This window comes from Podarcis muralis, chromosome 10, assembly GCF_964188315.1.
Source record: "Podarcis muralis chromosome 10, rPodMur119.hap1.1, whole genome shotgun sequence".
NCBI lineage: Eukaryota > Metazoa > Chordata > Lepidosauria > Squamata > Lacertidae > Podarcis > Podarcis muralis.
Genome location: NC_135664.1, coordinates 57,580,340 through 57,597,531, shown reverse-complemented (window position 1 = coordinate 57,597,531; position 17,192 = coordinate 57,580,340). Strand labels below are relative to the sequence as shown.

At 44.7% G+C, this 17,192-nt stretch overlaps 1 protein-coding gene across 3 annotated transcripts in view; it reads right to left on the bottom strand.

Moving 5' to 3' along the window:
• The window catches only part of TMTC1 (transmembrane O-mannosyltransferase targeting cadherins 1), a 171,035-nt gene that overhangs the window by 11,246 nt on the left and 142,597 nt on the right, over positions 1-17,192 (bottom strand). For all 3 annotated transcript variants that reach the window (XM_077935118.1, XM_077935116.1, XM_077935117.1), the window contains 4 exons: positions 13,569-13,677; positions 8,245-8,347; positions 1,652-1,787; positions 921-1,065 (listed from right to left, as the gene is read on the bottom strand). In XM_077935118.1, coding sequence (XP_077791244.1) covers positions 921-1,065; positions 1,652-1,787; positions 8,245-8,347; positions 13,569-13,677 — 493 coding nt within the window. The remainder of the gene's footprint in view (positions 1-920; positions 1,066-1,651; positions 1,788-8,244; positions 8,348-13,568; positions 13,678-17,192) is intronic.

Here is a 17,192-nt window from a genome sequence, read left to right as displayed (position 1 = left end):
TCCTGATTGGAGGACCTCATATTTACAAGCATTCTGTGTCATCACAGGAGTTTATAGGATGACTTTCCAATTCTATCAGAACGCCTCACATACCGATGGCAACTAATCAAGGCATCTCCCAAAAAGATACCTCTGACATGATCTGTCTCCCTTTTCCCTTTTACTGAAGAAGAACAGGATGCTATCATCACCACAGAGGTGTCTGTGGAGGGGATATATTTATTGAAAATGTCCAGCCAACCAGATTGGCAGTTGGGTTCCTACTGAGGATATTTGGCGACCCAACGTGACAGTGATGTGGGATTGAGGAGTGGAGTGATCATTTTGTGATATTATGGCAGCGGACAAAGCTGCATTGCAACTTTTGAATAAATGTTTACTCTAATTTTAAAAAATCTTTTTTTAAAAAGAGGGGTGACTTTCCAGTGAGTGAGCATTGCAACACTGGAACCTCACTGGATGAGATGTTACCATGGAAAAAGCCACACACCTCAACTCAGAGGGTGGGCACCAGAGCTGGATGATAAGAATCTGAACCCCTGGCTGGTTTATATGGGAGCAGGCCATTTTTCAAATGCTCTGGTCTTAGCCCATTTAGAACTTTAAAAGGCTAATGCCAGCACTTTGAATTGAGCCCAGAAACACACTGGCAGCATAGAAGAAAAGTGGGAGTGTGCAAACCCAAGGCTTGGAGGTGGCTCATTCTCATAATGCAAAACCATGGTTTAGCGGTACATCTAAACAGTCCACTTCCTCTCCCAGACCTAACTGCAAGCAGAAGCAACTGCAAAGCTGAAATCCACTGACCTTCAGAGTCAGGAGTAGAGGAACTGTTCCTTTGACATAGAAGGACAGTTGCCCTTGCTATGGTTCCAATGGTCAGTATAACTCCCCCTCCTCTGCCACACACACACACTCACCAGAGCCAGCCGAGTCTCCTTGTTGGATGGTTGAAGTGCTGCAGCTTCCCTGTACACCTTTAAGGCGTCTTCATATCTCCCTGTGTTATAATACAGAGCTCCAAGAGGAGACAATATTTCAGCCTTCCGTGCTACTTTCAGTGCCCTAAATGTTGGCAACCAAAAGGAGGGGAGCGGTGGAAACAAGGAAGCAAATAGCATGGATTGAAATGTGCAAAACTAATACACGAGCAGTTATATAGGATGCTGCCTTATACAGAGTCAGACAATTGGTTCTCCTAGCTCAGTATTGTCTATACCATTGGGATTCAGCTTGAGACCTTCTGCATGCAAGGCAGATGTTCTCCTACTGAGCTACAGCCCTTCCTAAGGTTCACAACAAGGCTTTCTGCCATCGGGGGCAGGGAGGATATTTCATCCAGTCTTCCCCCTGCCCTTCCTTCTATCATCATAATCTCTACTCCCCTCGCCTACTGATGCCTTCCTTGTGGCTTTACTTCCATGGCAACATTATTCTGAATTTCAGGAAATAACCCAAATTAGTACAGCTGCAATAAATGGCAAGAGCCAAGTGCATTATGAAGTTATCGCTTACATCATTTATTCAGAAAATTGGCATTTACATTTTCCTTTGTACATATCTGGGATTTCTTACAATTAGACACCTTGAGCCCCAAGAAAGGAATTTGACACTATAAAGTGGCACACCCCCCCATCCTGCCTTGCCTTACCGTTTGTACCAAGTTTCAGCATCTTTGTTCTGCCCCAAGGAGCGGTACAGCCTGCCGAGGTTCACCATGGCCACATGATGATTGGGGCTAAGCTGAATGGCCTTCTGGTAGTGGGAAACTGCAGTCTCTGGAGATCCTAGGAAATAAAGAGGGTTTGGTTATGGCTTCTCTTTACATATCCTGCAAAGCTATTATGGATTCTGTTCGTGCTCATGTATTTGGGAATGCATATGAAAACCAACCACACCTTCAAGAAGAGTCAGAAAAACTGTGTTCTTCAACCCTAGGTCACCTTAATATCTTGCATTATTTGTATAATGTTTTAAACCCACCTTTCCTCCAAGGCAACCAGGATGCCACACATAGCCTTCAACACATAGCAAGGGACTATGAGACACTGGGCAGGGAGCTGAAGAGCTGCGTGGAGAACACGGAGAAATGCTATTGGGTGACAGAGAAAAGGCAGAACTACTCAACACCTACTTTGCCTCTGTCTTCACCCAAAAGGAAAGTGATGCCCAACCTGGTGATAACAGAATAAATGATGTAAGGAGAGAGCTGAAGCCCAAGATAGGAAAAGAGGTAGTAAGGGAACACCTAGCTACTTTAAATTCAAATCTCCAGGGCCTGATGAGCTGTATCCAAGGGTACTAAAGGAGCTTCCGGGTGTAATTTTACAGCCTTTGTCTATTATCTTTGAGAATTCTTGGAGAACAGGCAAGGTCCCTACAGACTGGAGGTGGGCAAATGTCCCCATCTTCAAAAAGATGAAAAAGGAAGACCCAGACAACTACCGACCAGTGAGCTTGACATCAATATTAGGGAAGGTCCTAGAACAGATAATTCAACAGTTGGTCTGTGAGCATTTAGAAAAGGGTGCTGTAATTACTAAGATCCAGCATGGGTTTCTCAAAAATAAGTCACGCCAGACCAATCTGATTTCTTTTTCTGATGGAATTACAAATTTGGTAGATCAGGGAAATGCTGTGGACATAATGTATCTTGATTTCAATAAAGCATTTGACAAAGTCCCCCATGATATTCTCATGAGGAAGCTGGTAAAATGTGGGTTGAACGAGGTAACTGTTAGGTGGATTTGTAGCTGGTTGACTGACCAAACCCAAAGAATACTCATATACAAAGATTCTCTAAATACACACAAACATATTTATCCTCACAACAACTATGTGAGAGTGGTTAGGCGGAGAGATGTTGATTAGTCCAAGGTTACCCAGTTCAACTTAAGAACCTTCAGAAAAGCCTGCTGGAGAAGGCCAATAGTCCAGCATCCCGTTCTCAAGTGGCCAACCAGATGCCTATGGGAAACCAGACAACAGAAAAATGAGCACAAGAGCTCTCTTCCCTCCAGTGGTTTCCAGCAGCTGTTATTTGGAAGCATTGCTGCCTCCAACCGTGGAGGTAGGCCATAGCCTTCATGGCTAGTAGCCAATGATATCCCTCTCATCCAGGAAAAGAGAAGAGCTGTCATAGAAGAGTGGGGATTTGAACCTGAGACTTAAGTGCAGTATCCCTAATCACTACACCACAGAAGCCAGCCTAACTGACCCCATAGGGCTGATGTGGGGGGGGGGGGGAATGCATTGTCCATGGAAGTTGCGGTTGGAGATTACTTGCTCAAGGTAACCATAAGCACTTGGCAGAGGTGGTCTTTATTTATGATGTAAATAAAAAGTATAACCTGCTCCTCTAACGATGCTAAAAGCAGCTTGCAAGAAAAGCTTTTTTAAAAAAGACACTAACATTAAATAGGAAAAAACAAAACAGCACAGTTACAGGTATTTTATTCCTTCTATCAATAAATAGATTGGTTTGGTCTAAAGTGTCCTTTAGTGGCAAAACCTAAGACTGTATTTATGCATCGCCACAGGATGGAGCTGCTTGACTGTATTTTTCATGGACAGACGTGACAGATGAAATTTTGGAGAAATCCATTACAGCAGAGAAGAAGAGAGCAAGAGAGCGCTCAAGCTGTGTGTAAACTGATTAAGTAGTATCATTCATCAGTGTCTTATGCTTAAAAAAAAGCCAACAACCCACAACCGATGTGTTGATGTTAATTTCATCCTGCAGAAAAGTGACAGATTGCTAGCCTTGGGAAGCAAACAGCTATTTAAGATAAATTTTGTACATGAATCCACTGCCTGTCACATGGAAACATCTTCCACAGCAGTATGCATACATAATCTGCATGTGAAATGCAAATAAATACGTCAAGGTTAAAAATAACCAATGTTTAAGAATTGTAAAATAAAAGGGGGGGCCCTCTTGTTAATTTCACTTTATTTGAAACTTTCAGTCATGCCCTCAAGGCCAAAGCATATTTACAGTGATTCAAGACCCTTCAGCTGTTTTATTCACTGCAAACTCACATCTCTCACAGCAATAGAATCACAGAATTGTAAAGTTGGAAGGGACCCTGAAGGATCATCTAATCCAGTGTTTCGCAAACTTGAGTCTCCAGCTGTTGTTGGGACCACAACTCCCATCTTACCTGACTGCTGGTCCTGCTAGCTAGGGATGATGGGAGTTGTAGTCCAAGAAGAGTTGGAGACTCAAGTTTGGTAAACACTAGTCCAACACTCTGCTACACAAGAATATGCAGCTGTCCCACATGGGTATGAAATCTCAACCCTGGCATTATCAGCACTATGCTCTAATCAAGTGAGCTATCCAGGCCAATCTAGACGACTGTAATGAACTCTACCTTGGGCTCCCCTTTGTGCTTACCTTCAATGCTCGTCCTGTACAGAGGAGACCCACTGAAATTAATTAACTTAAGCTAGTCATGTTCATTAACATCAATAGGTCTACTCTGAGTAGGGACAGCACTGAATACCACTCTGAAGCTGCAATGGTTACGGGACGAAGTGTCTTGCCTCTTGGCAAGAGTGCTAGGAAGAAATGCCGTATGTGCCTCTTGTACCTGTGTTGGTGTTCTATAGCTTTCAGGATATGAACTGTGGTTCTGGTTTTGATTATAAACCTCTAAATGTCTTAGCCCAGAGGTTTTCATTCTTTTTGAGTCCACGGCTCCCTTGACCAACTACATTCTTTCTGTGGCACCCCTGTGGGGCTGAGGAGCCCAATTATGTCACCCTTTGCCTGCAGAGCCAGCAGCCCCTCACCCCTTTCCAAGCACTTTCCCTTGTGGTGTGCTCCCTCAACCTCCCTCTTATCCCCTCTTCTTGGGACTTCTCTGGGAAGCCGCCGCTGCCGCCCCTGGTCTCTGAGCTGCCCCCTCCCCAAAGAGAGGGGCTTCTTCACATTGCCCCACAGGGGCCTAGGAAGCACCCCCTGGACAGCCCCAGAGGCACCATTCGCAACAATCAGTTGTGCAAGCCTTTGGGAGGCAGAGACGCGAGAGGGAATCAGAAGAAGGAGGGAAGGAAAGAGGGATAGAGGCCAGTGTTGCCCACAGCACCCCTGACTATCATTCAAGGCACCCCAGGGTGCCACGGCACACTGGTAGAAGACCACTGTCTTTGCAAGCCACTTCGACTTTACTTATTTTATTTTTATTTATTCATTGTGCTTAAATTCCACCTTTAGCTCAAAGGAGCTCAAAGTGGAGTGTACATGGTTATCCCCCCCCCCCTCTGCATTTAATCGCAACAACAACCCTGCAAGGTAGGGTCAGGCTGTTTGTTCCGATTCTGCATTAAAGAGTGGCCTTACCTGGGGGAAAGTTAAGGGGCAAACCAAAACAAACAAAAGCACTTGGACACTGACCAGGAAATGCCAAGAAATGCAGAGCAAAGTTAAGTGTGGACTCATCAAGAGTATCTCTTATACAATCCATCTGAATACTGAATCCATGTAACAAGAGGAATGTACAAAAGAATTACCAAGTGTTTGGCGTTCAAGGAGCAAGTTAAACCTGAGCAGCTTCTGAAAGCAAATTAAAATGTTCCTGGCTGAGCCACAGTTAAGCTAGTTAAAGCTTCATATTATTGTAAGCATTTCATCCCAACGCCTTAACTTGCGGTTTCGGAAGAGTCGGGGTTGACAGTGACAGGCCTCTCAGTCACCTCCACTGGCAGGAAAGCTCAGATGGCAACAGAAAGATTTGTCACAATCCCCAGCACTTTTAATTGCTGTGCTTTCCCCATGTGCTGTCAAAAGCGTCTTTGGGGAGCGTGGGAGCAAGGAGATATATGACAGTATGAGGGCAAAATTGAGTGAGAGACATAGTCCTCAAACCGTCCGTGTGTTTCTTATGCCTCTGACTTTGGAGACGATGCTAATAATCACAGTCCGTGAAAGGAATAAAAATGGCCCCTTTTATCACCTATCCAGGCTTCTTGAGGCAAGGCTGTGCATTCAGCGGGCTTTTCAGAAAACTACTTTTTATTTTTCTAAATTTAAAGCGCTGAGATTCTCTACCCTGACCTCATCCAAGACCTTTGCAGAAGAAAACAGACTTGCAGCCTAAGGAGCAGGTGCCTGCCCTCTCATGCAGAATGCAGATCAAGTCAAAGCGGAAGAGTTTCTCCCAGCACAGAAAAGCAACTCAGGCACTGCTTGGTGTCCAGGGGCTATTCTGAGGCTACAATAAGCTGCTTAACAGGAGGAGAATGGAACAAACCCCAATAAAGTAGGGATATTAAAAATACATATATAGAAAACATCTACTCTACATTTCCGTCTAGCGAAAAATAGAAGACAGCTGATTTCATTGCAGTAAAAAAAGGGGGGGTCAGGTTTCAGACTGGCTGAATGTTTTATTTTATTTTAGCACAATAAGGGTGGAAGACAAAGAAGGCGGTATTATTCCAAAGTGTATGGGGAGGTTTTGGATCTGCTGGATCTAAAGTTCTCCCATTCCCTCAAATCCTACCCCCAAAACCCACCCAGGAATAGGTTTGGGGGTGGGGAAATACAGCAGCGTTAAAGCTGGCATATTTCTTTTCCCTCCGGCTACCCCATCACTAGCATATTCTCTGGAAGGTGGGAAACTGGCTGGACTCAAGATTTGATAGTTCTTCTACCACAGGGTGCCTGTCATCACAATACAAAGGCAACAGGATCACCAAAATTTACTTTTTCTGCTGTGGCTTTCAGAAGTGTTAATATGCACCTTCTCCCTTATTTTATCTCTGAGAAATGCTTGCTGCAGCAGTTGGGAGCCCAGATAGTTATGTAACCTTCCCTGTCAACAGCTCAGGCAATTGTCTGAAGTCTGTTTTGGAAGGGGTAACCTGAAAGCCAAAAGGAGTGGCTTACTTTCCTTGGTCCACTATTCAAATTCAAGTCAATGTATGACGTGCCATTTGCAGTGACTACTTCTATTATGTTTGTGCCAAGGAGGGAACCGAAGCTACAGAAGCTGGATCTGAAAGACTCCGCATTCTGCCACGAGTCCTTTGCTGAGAAAACATACATGCTTCCTTTTCCAAGTCACAGCATTTGTGTTTGGACAAAACAAGCCCACTGCAAAGCCAGGTTTTCTTCTGTAGCAGCTGTACTCTTCTTCAAGGAGCTGATGAGCAATTCTGAGCCACCACTGAGCTGCAGCAGGAAAGCCTGGGAAGTGGCCGAAGCATACATGGTTTCAAAGTGGTCATAGTGCATCACCATCAGGATATGGTAGGCAACCCTTTGGTGGCTCAGACAGAAAGCAGGACAACACTGCTGGCTTGAAAAGACAAGCACGTACCAGGAAGGTTGCCAGCTGGACATCAATGCTAATTGCAAACCCTTCCAAGCGCACTTCCAATGACCACTCGATGTGGATGCTAACTCGTTAATTTATTCATTTGCAGTGTTATCCTATACACACCAATCAGAAATATGTCCCCACTGAGTTCAATGGAACTTACTCCCGGGAAAGTGTGCATGTGATTGCTTGGCTGGGAGTAAGCCCTCTTGAACTCAATGGTGCTTTGTTCTAAAAGACATGCATAGGTTTACACTGTCAGTTACCTAAGGTTTTAAGGACCTTAATGTCTAGTGCTCAATGCACACCTGCCCTGATAACCAGCTATGCATCTTTCTGCAGGTGAGAGGGACTATGCTAACACACATACACACACCATTGTTAAGGTTGGAGGGTGGGGTGTAGGATTGGACTGTTACAATTCTTCTCCTTTCATTATGCTTGGCCTCATTTACCCTCCCTGACATTTAATCTCTCTGGTTGTGGTGAACCATGTGGTTTCATTTACAAATGTCCGTGACATCACCAAGTCACATGTAACACTGCAACACCATAGACAAAACCGGACTGGTCACTGCCCTTAATCAGCGGGAGGTGAGGGCAGATGAGGGCAAGAGGGAAAAGAAGGAAAATGCAGAAAAAAGCAGCAGCTGACGGGGGACCAAAAGGCTGCTGAACAATTTTGAAGTAATTCGGGTATGGTTGCAGCAGGTATCAAAACTGCCAAAAATGGGAAGAACTTTTCAACACATACGAAAGTTAACTAAAGACAAATTGAGACGTTTTGGTTCATTTTCACAGATGGCAACGAATGGGCACATTCGCTTTCGGGCACTTTGAATTACACAGATTAAACTAATTGTCCTCTTGGTTCAACCAGAATATATCTAATAACCCCAGTGCAGTATGTACTTACCTGTGTCTACTAAGAAAACCCCATAGTTATTGTGCAGATCGGAGCTCTCAGGACAGTTCTCTATTCCAGCCCGGTACACTTCCTCTGCTTCTTTTAATTGGTCCTTAACACAAAAAGAGTTAGCAAACGTGGTTACCCAGAGGGCTGTCAGCCTCGCTACTCATGGCTACTTGTACATTTCTTTCATGGAAATACTTATGGGCTTATTGGGGAAGGGTTCAGGGTATTTCCTTCTGAATGCTTGAGAATGTTATGCAAGCCGCTCTGAGCTCCTTGGAGAAAGAGCAGGGTTGCCATATAAGAGACTGAAGTACATTAATAGCACTGATGAAAACATAATGTTCCCATGAGAACAGAAGCTCCTGTGATATGCTTGAAGGTGAGCATGATGCTGCCGCTGCCCCAGATAGGCTCAAGAACAGAGGGAAACGCTTTCTGCTTGCATGGCAGCTGCGCCTGCACTTCAAAGAACAGTGCGCTGTGAGGCATAACGCTGAATCATATCCATGAAAGGGTCTGCACTCATCGGGGTCAAGAAGTAGACAGGCAGGTGCTGTGTGAGATATCATCATCACACATGGTGAGCTTGAGAATAATCTGAGGCCACGGGAGAGATTTTCACAGCTAACCTGCATATATTCTAGATGGGGGCATATGATGTGCTAAAATCTTTTGCATTTAATTGTGTTCAGATTTTTGAATGTGAATTATGCAAACTGAGCATATCTGTACATATAAGGATTTTACAGCATTTATTCGCCTTCTGTTAATCTGCAGGAGGGACAAAAGCTTTGGGAGCTGCTAGGTCCTAACAAGGCACAAAGGTCTTCAGGACACAAGGAAAATTGGCTGTTGGTTTAAGTGAACCACTCTGGAGTTTTGGCAGAAAATAATTATTTCATTTCACAATCCATGAAAACTCGGCAGAATGGAACTGGGTGGGTTCACTCATCCCAAGCAAATATATTTGTTTTATTTAAAAGCATTTACATGCAGCTTAGTATTTCAAAAACTTCTAAGCAGTGTACAGTTTAAACAATATACAATTAAAACAAAAATGCAACTAAAACAGCAATAGAAAAACACATGAAAGCATATAGAGGCATTGCAGACATGTCAAACAGGGTCCAGTCTTACAGGCCAGGGAAAGCCTGGTTGAAAAGGCAAGTCTTCCCAAGATAGTTTTCTAAGTTGCTCATCAGAGAAGAACCCAGACATAGATCAAAACGTTCCTGGTTTAGGCCCCAGGTACTGGTGTCGGCTACAACATGTTTCCTAATTTCCAGAGGGGAAGCTGCATTGGCCTCTTGCAGCTGTTTCCTGCAGGCTTTTTGTTACTCACGTTCCTCCCTCTCAGGGATTTTTAAAGCACCCACACCTCACAGCTCTTGTGGCCCTTTACAATGCACTACATGAGCCTCCCATCTTTGCTTTGCCATGGTTGCACCAGGGAAGCTTGAGATGCCATCGCTCCGAGCCCCTGCTTTGCAAGCAGAAGGTCCCAGGTGCAATCCCTGGCATCTCCAGTTAAAGGACCAAGCTATCAAGTTGTGGGAGAGTCCTCTAGTTGGGACTCTGGCAGCAGTAGACAATACCGGGCTAGATGGATAACAGCTGGAAGGCAGTGTCTAATGCCTCTTTGACTCCAGAAGCTGTTTTCGGGGGGGGGGGGATCTGCATGAACTGCAAACACTGAAGTCCCCAAGTCTCCACCACCCCCACTTAAGTTGCCCTGAATCATAATTTTATAGTTGTCAGGCCTCAATAATACAATATGCTTCTGAAGGAGGATTCCTGCCCAAGGCATCCATTTCATTAAAAAGCAAAGCAAAACCTCATTTGATTCTAAATCAGGGGTCAGCAACCTTTTTCAGCCGTGGGCCAGTCCACCGTGCCTCAGACCATGTGGTGAGCCGGACTATATTTTTTTGAGGTGGGGAATGAACGAATTCCTATGCCCCACAAATAACCTAGAGATGCATTTTAAATAAAAGCACACATTCTTCTCATGTAAAAACACGCTGATTCCCGGACCATCCGTGGGCTGGATTGAGAAGGCAATTGGGCCGCATCTGGCCCACGGGCCTTAGGTTGCCTACCCCTGTCCTAGATCAACCAGAGACACAAGGTCAGCTGCCTAATGCCAGTATACGAGCAAATCAAGCACCACCTTCTGAACTTCTGATGTCTTAAGCATTCCAATGAGAACAAGTTTCGGGGGGTTGGGGGACCCAGAAGAAAACCAGAATTGTAGAGTTGGAAAGGATGATAATCATTTGGTCCAATGCAGAGCTTGAACCCACAACCCTGAGATTAAGAGACTCATGCTGGATAGCTCAGTTGGCTAGAGTTTGGTGCTGATGATGCCAAGGTTGCAGGTTCGATCCCTGTAAGGGAGAGCTGCACATTCCTGCATTGCAGGGGATTGGACGAAATGATCCTCAGAGGCTCTTCCAACTCTATGATTCTATGCTATCTCTGAGCTATCCCTATAGTGCTTTGAATTCCACAAGCATCACAGAGAAGCGGCTTTTCTTAAAGGTACAGAATCTTCAAAAGCAGCGAAGTGCTCGCAGTTAAGTTTGGGGCTCACTACAACACTGACTTGTGTAATCGTCCTCCCTTTGCAAGTCTGCTCTCATTTGAAAATCACCTTTCGAGGGGAGGACAGGGTAATTACGCTGACTTACAACCCAACTCCCTTGAGCATGGAACATTAATCTTAAGTGCCCCTTTTTACAACTACTGGAGCAAAGGAACGTCAAGGCTCATTTTAGATTCTTACATTGCAAGGGGAAACGTGCCGTGCAGGATCAACTGAGTCAATCAGAAAGCTCCCTCCTCCTCCCTTTCCCAGATTATAAAAATAAATCCAGAACCCACAATTAATCAGTCTGCTTACTTCACAGTAGCTGCAGAGAGTGTGACTTCTACCGCTTGACCTGATCCTCCTGTGAGTCTGGCAGCGTGGGAGCGCTAGTAGCGCTGCTGCTTCGTGCGCCCCCAGGTAACTTGCCAAGCCCCACACCACGCAGAAGGAGCCTTTGCTGCAGCTCCTGTGCACTCCCAAAACTAATCCAGTCTACAAAGGGATGGCATTGGCAATAGGGGGGAGTCAGAGCTGCACACGTTGCTAGAGAGCAGCCTCTCCAAACCTGGTTCCCTCCTGGACTACAACTCCCATCAGCCCCAGCCAGCATGGCCAATGGTCAGGGATGGTGGGAGCTGCAGTGTAAAAAAATATCTGGAGGGCACCACGTTGGGGAATGCTACCATGGCCTCGGCCCAGTATACCTGAAGGAGCGTCTCCACCCCCATCGTTCTACCCGGACGCTGAGATCCAGCGCCGAGGGCCTTCTGGCGGTACCCTCATCGCGAGAAGCAAAGCTACAGGGAACCAGGCAGAGGGCCTTCTCGGTAGTGGCGCCCGCCCTGTGGAACGCCCTCCCATCAGATGTCAAAGCGATAAACAACTACCTGACATTCAGAAGCCATCTTAAGGCAGCCCTGTTCAGGGAAGTTTTTAATGTGTGACATTTTTGTGTATTTTTGGTCTCTATGGAAGCCACCCAGAGTGGCTGGGGAAACCCAGCCAGATGGGCGGGGTACAAATAATAAATTATTATTATTACTATTATGGTGGAAGGAGAAGAAGTGCATCAGTGACTCCCATCCCAGTGGGTAGTAAAAGCATCAGATCTAATTAGACATTGGGGCTCCCCTGTAGCTACTGAGAGAAGATACTTTCCTCATCTATTTACAACTGAGCCAATGCTGCTCCTCCCACAATGTGGACACCATGTTCATATGCCACAAATTTGTGGGGAAGGAATGGTTCTGGGGGCAATGGCAACCCCAACCATGAGGGTCATCCAGTTCAACCCAAAAAACTCTGAGATTAATAGTCTCGTGCTCTACCGACTGAGCTATTCACTTGCAGCACATCTATTGCCCTGGACCATTTTTTAAATTAAAAGTTGGCGAGTCAGTGAAGACCCATATATTTTATTTATTGATTAAATTTCTATATCGCCTTTCATCCAAGGATCACAGGGCAGTTCACAAGTGACCCAAACATATGATTCTAACAGTGAAGCAAACTATTCTTTACTGATGCTTCATGTTATTACCTCCTCAGATGAGATAATGTCTTGAGGGAACAGGCAGATCGAGAATGAGCCACTCCTATTACCTTTTCTATCGTTGTTGCAGACAAGAAGTTTACTGCTGCTAGGGGACAACTGTTTTTGACTCACAACCTCTTTGACTCAATATTAGTTATTGCTCTAATGGCCTTATGACCGGTGCTCCACAGTATTGAAAATCCATACTCTTTAAGTCTGTTGTCACTGAGAGCAATTAATTTCGTTTATTCTCTGGAGGTGGTTCAAAATGAAGACAGCCTTACTCATGCCCCACCTGCAAAGAGGGAAAATCAGTATGCGGCACTGGCTCCCAACTCTGCATGCGATGATAAAGCAACCCAGCATCAGAATCCCAAAGGCAAAGCCCTGGTTTCCTTATCCTTGCACTATTTTCCATATGGCCTTATCAACCTACGTAGATGTTACAGTATACCTACAGTGAATGAGAGAAAGGATGCCTGCCGACAACAGTGCTTTTATTGACATAAGCATTCATTTCCCGTAAGTAAACACAAAATAAATGAAAACATTTCAGAGATGCTTCTGACATGTTTTACATATTTGCAAAATGGGGCACCTGCCTCATTTGGGACAGGCAAGAGGTATATCTTCAAAAGTTGTACGCTGTTTGCCAACCCTAACACTAATCCTATAACCCTTTACATGCACAAAGTCCATATTCAGTCCCAGGTATTATCTAACTAGGACTGGGAAACAACCTCTTGCCGGGTATTGCAAGTCTGTGTAAATAGTACTGAGATACATCAAGGACAAACGACAGGCTTCCCATGTTGTACGTGCAGCAAGGAACACATGAATGTGCCTAATATCCCTTGGCGTGCATGAGACTTTTGGTGGGTGTTTATGCAAGTTTAGCAGCTGTTGCCTTCACAGCTCCATGCCTCTCCTGAGCAACAGAATAGAAAAAAATTATAGGATATGGACCACCACAATATAAAATGCATCATTTCTACAGGTGGTATAATTCAGGCACAGAAACTGGCACACAACTGGGGCTAGGTTGGTATAGAATAGCCTTCATTTTTAACAATTTCATTGTTTTTTCCTGCGTGGAAAGTAGACATCTCTTATCACAGAGCATTGTACCCAACAGAGCTGAAAAGTAGGATTAGTATACAGTACAAAGCATAGGTGGTGAACTGGAATGGAACTGGTTACCTGTTCAGCCAACAGTGAAGCGAGGCTGGAGTAAGCATCTGCAAAATCTGGTCCATACTGAATGGAATCTCTCAGTAAGACAACAGCTTCTTCCTTTTTCCCCCGGGACCTGTAAGTCATAGGAATTTGGATGGGGGAGAGAGAAGGCAGTTCTCTTAACAACTTTCTCAGCTCACCAATTGATTAAAAATACCGTTAACAGACTCGAAAGTGCCTGTCTTCTCCTTTTCAGAAAGGGCTAGATAATTAAATTTTCTTCTATCGAGTGTCTCCTGGGGCAATATCATATTGCACAGCCTGACAGCACAAAGAGGAGTGGGAGCAGCCACTGGATATGAGCTACGTTGTGGTGCCTTGGCACCTGCTGGCAACATTTTCTGTAGCCTGCTGGGCAGCACATGCAATCCCTACAAAAGCCCCTTCTCTCCCTTGTCAGCACTTCTTTCCATTTGCTATTGTAGTGAATCTCCCAGGGAACCTGAGTGAAGCAAACCAGGCTGATGGAAAACTCAAAATACTGGAGGTGGTGGGGGGGGTGTAATATGAGGATCTGTATAAGGAACTTTGTGGTTCTCACTGTGAATCGTGCAACCCAATCTTCTCAGTTTCTGACTGATACTCCAGGAAGGAGGCAGAGGGAATCGTTTTTCTCTACTTCTGAAACTCCACATAAACTAGAGATGCTTAGCAGTCTAATTTTACATGCTGGTTCTCCGTATGTGTGCCAGCGTCATGCTGGGAGGAAGAGGACCGCAGTGAGCTGGGTTGGTGTCGTTAAAACATATAGCTAGTCAAATTTCACATTGCGCATTTAAAGCAAATTTATATGGCTTCTCCCAAAGAATGCTGAGAACTGTAGTTCACCTGCCACAGAGCTACAATTCCCAGCGCCCACCACAGGCTACAGTTCTCAGGCTTCTTTGGGTATCTGGGGTTAAAGCTAGACTTTATGACATATATGTGGCCGAAGTTGAAAATGACAGCCCTGTGCCACCTCCTCTCTCTTCTCTGTAACATTTTATTAATAAAGAATACAGTATTATTCTGAGAATGTGACTTCATCATGCTTCACGTGTTTTGTATTACGATAGACATTACTGCGGGGGAGACACTGGGCAGCTGCTTTCGGAAGCAGATAGGCCTCTCTTGTGTCCTAGCCTCAGTACACCTGCAGCCGCCATTTCCTGCTTCAGAAGGAGTGAAACTGAAACAGAAAACATTGTGCCCAGCTATGCAAATAGGTCAACTTATATACATCACAGCCTATTGCATGTAAATCTGACAGCAAAGGAAAACCCGTTGAAAGTCACATACTGCCAAGTGCAAATGTTTAACCTGGGAGGGGAAAGTTTGCGGTTTCTTTCAGATGTTCATGCCAACCTTAGCTAACAGCTCCAGATGCTGGCGGAATATTGATGTACTGTGGAAAAAGGAGCTGGCAGGCCCAAAGCACGTTCAGTAATGACAAACCATAGTTTATTGTTACGATTAAATGCAGCTAGTGTCATTTTGATAAACGCTAACTCTACAAGGATCCGGTGTGGGATGCCTACCTTCTTTTGGCTTTCCACCTGTTCCAAGTTATTACTGTCCATAAATTCCACTGTGGTCCACCTTTTAAAAAATCAGCTGCAATATTTGCCTTCAGAACTGAAGTCCCTGAGAAGGGCAAACTACAAATTGCTTAGTGAGACCTGGGCCTCCCGTGAATCAGCAGGAGACGGCTCAACAAATGAAAAGTTCCCCAGAAGCACTGATTAAGGAGCACACTTGCCCTCTGGGAGCCATTAGCTTTAATATCTTGGACTAAAGTCATTTACTGGTTGTCTCTCTCTCTCCCTCTCTACTTCTGACTCCCATATCTATAAAATCAGCACAGGGCATGGTAAGCTCAAACAGGCCCCATTTTTTTTCACGTCTGAGGTTGCCATAGGGAAAAACAGGGATATAAAAGTGAAGAGAGGAGCATGATGAAGCTCAACAGTAATTGAGGAAATAATGAGAGGGAAATGACACTGCTTCTGTCACTGCCTGCCCATGCCGCCATCTTGGCTGATCATGACTGAAGAGCATAATATGACACTGGACTCCCTATCAGTTGTCTCCCAGTCTTTGTGTGAGGAAGGCTTTCTAAAGTTAGATGCAAACATGTGCAAACAAAGCACTAACAGGCATGTAAAGGAAAATGGCTGAGGGAATCATTTTGAGTGTTGAAGTGCCCTTCTGTTCAGCCATTTCCCCTCCATCTCAGCTGTCTTAGCTTTATGGCATACATTTCTGTGTAATGAGCAGTCTTCCTCTCAGACATCCAAAGCCAGGGATTTTACTCCTTGAGGGCCATTTCCCAGAGCGTATTTTAAACCAGCTGGAGCAGGCTCACAAGCAACTCCCACATTTAAAAATGCAACAAGGGAATGGTTTGTGTGTGTGCTGCTCCAAGAAAAACTATATACACAGATGCTTCAGCAAAACATTTCCTTTCTTAGAAGTTGGCCTGTGTGTATAGACCCTTCCCATACCTACTTCCAAAAAAGAGACAACTATGCTGTGCAAGTAGATAAATAGATACCGCTCCGGCGGGAAGGTAAACAGCGTTTCCATGCACTGCTCTGGTTCGCCAGAAGTGGCTTAATCATGCTGGCCACATGACCTGGAAGCTCTGCGCCGGCTCCCTCAGCCAATAAAGTGAGATGAGTGCCGCAACCCCAGAGTCGGTCACGACTGGACCTAATGGTCAGGGGTCCCTTTACCTTTACCCTGGACCATGTCCCTTCATCTCCTGCTTCCAATGCAGAATATGGGAAGAGGCCACAGTACAGTAATAGAGCATATTATTTTCCTGAAAAAGGTCCCATGTTCAGGCCCTGGCACCTCCAGTTGAAAGGATCCAGTAGCAGGCAAGAGGAATGACTTTTGCTAGAGAACCTGGGGAGCCACTCTTTTTTTTTTTAAAGATATTTATTAGGATTTTCAAAAAAAAAAGAAAAAAGCAAAAAAATTAAAAACACATGAAGTTTACATTCCTTATTTTCAATAACATATTTCCCTGACTTCCCCACACCTCCCCTTCTTGTATTCCAGTTTAAATTGTTAGCTCAGCAAGTTCTTGTCCCCATTTTTTAACCTTATTATATTTAATTCATTTTAGTTAACCAATTTTAAGTTATAAACATCAATATTTGTGAATCAATGCTCATTCTTAAAACCCTTTTCTAAAGTCGACCCATATTCCCTTCCACGAATTTCCCAATTTTTATACTAATAACAAAACAGAATGAAAAGAAACCAAATATAATTGTACCCCCTTTGGATTCCCAAAACCCCACCCCTCCCTTTCCCGGTTTCGATCCCCAACAAATGTCCATCAGTCCGTCTGCTGTCAGCCTGGAGACCTCACGTCCGAGGCTCTTAATTCTCTCTCAATTCCTCTCTGGGGAGCCACTCTTTGTCAGAATGGACGTACCAAGATGGATGCACAAATGAAGAAAGTACAAGGCACCTTCCTGTGTGGTTTGCTTTGAACCAACCCACTTGCTCTGCAGGTTCTCTTCAATGTACTACTCTTTGCTTGTAATACATTGTATGTACAAGGGATGGGAATACAGAATAATCCTTTCTCTGGGC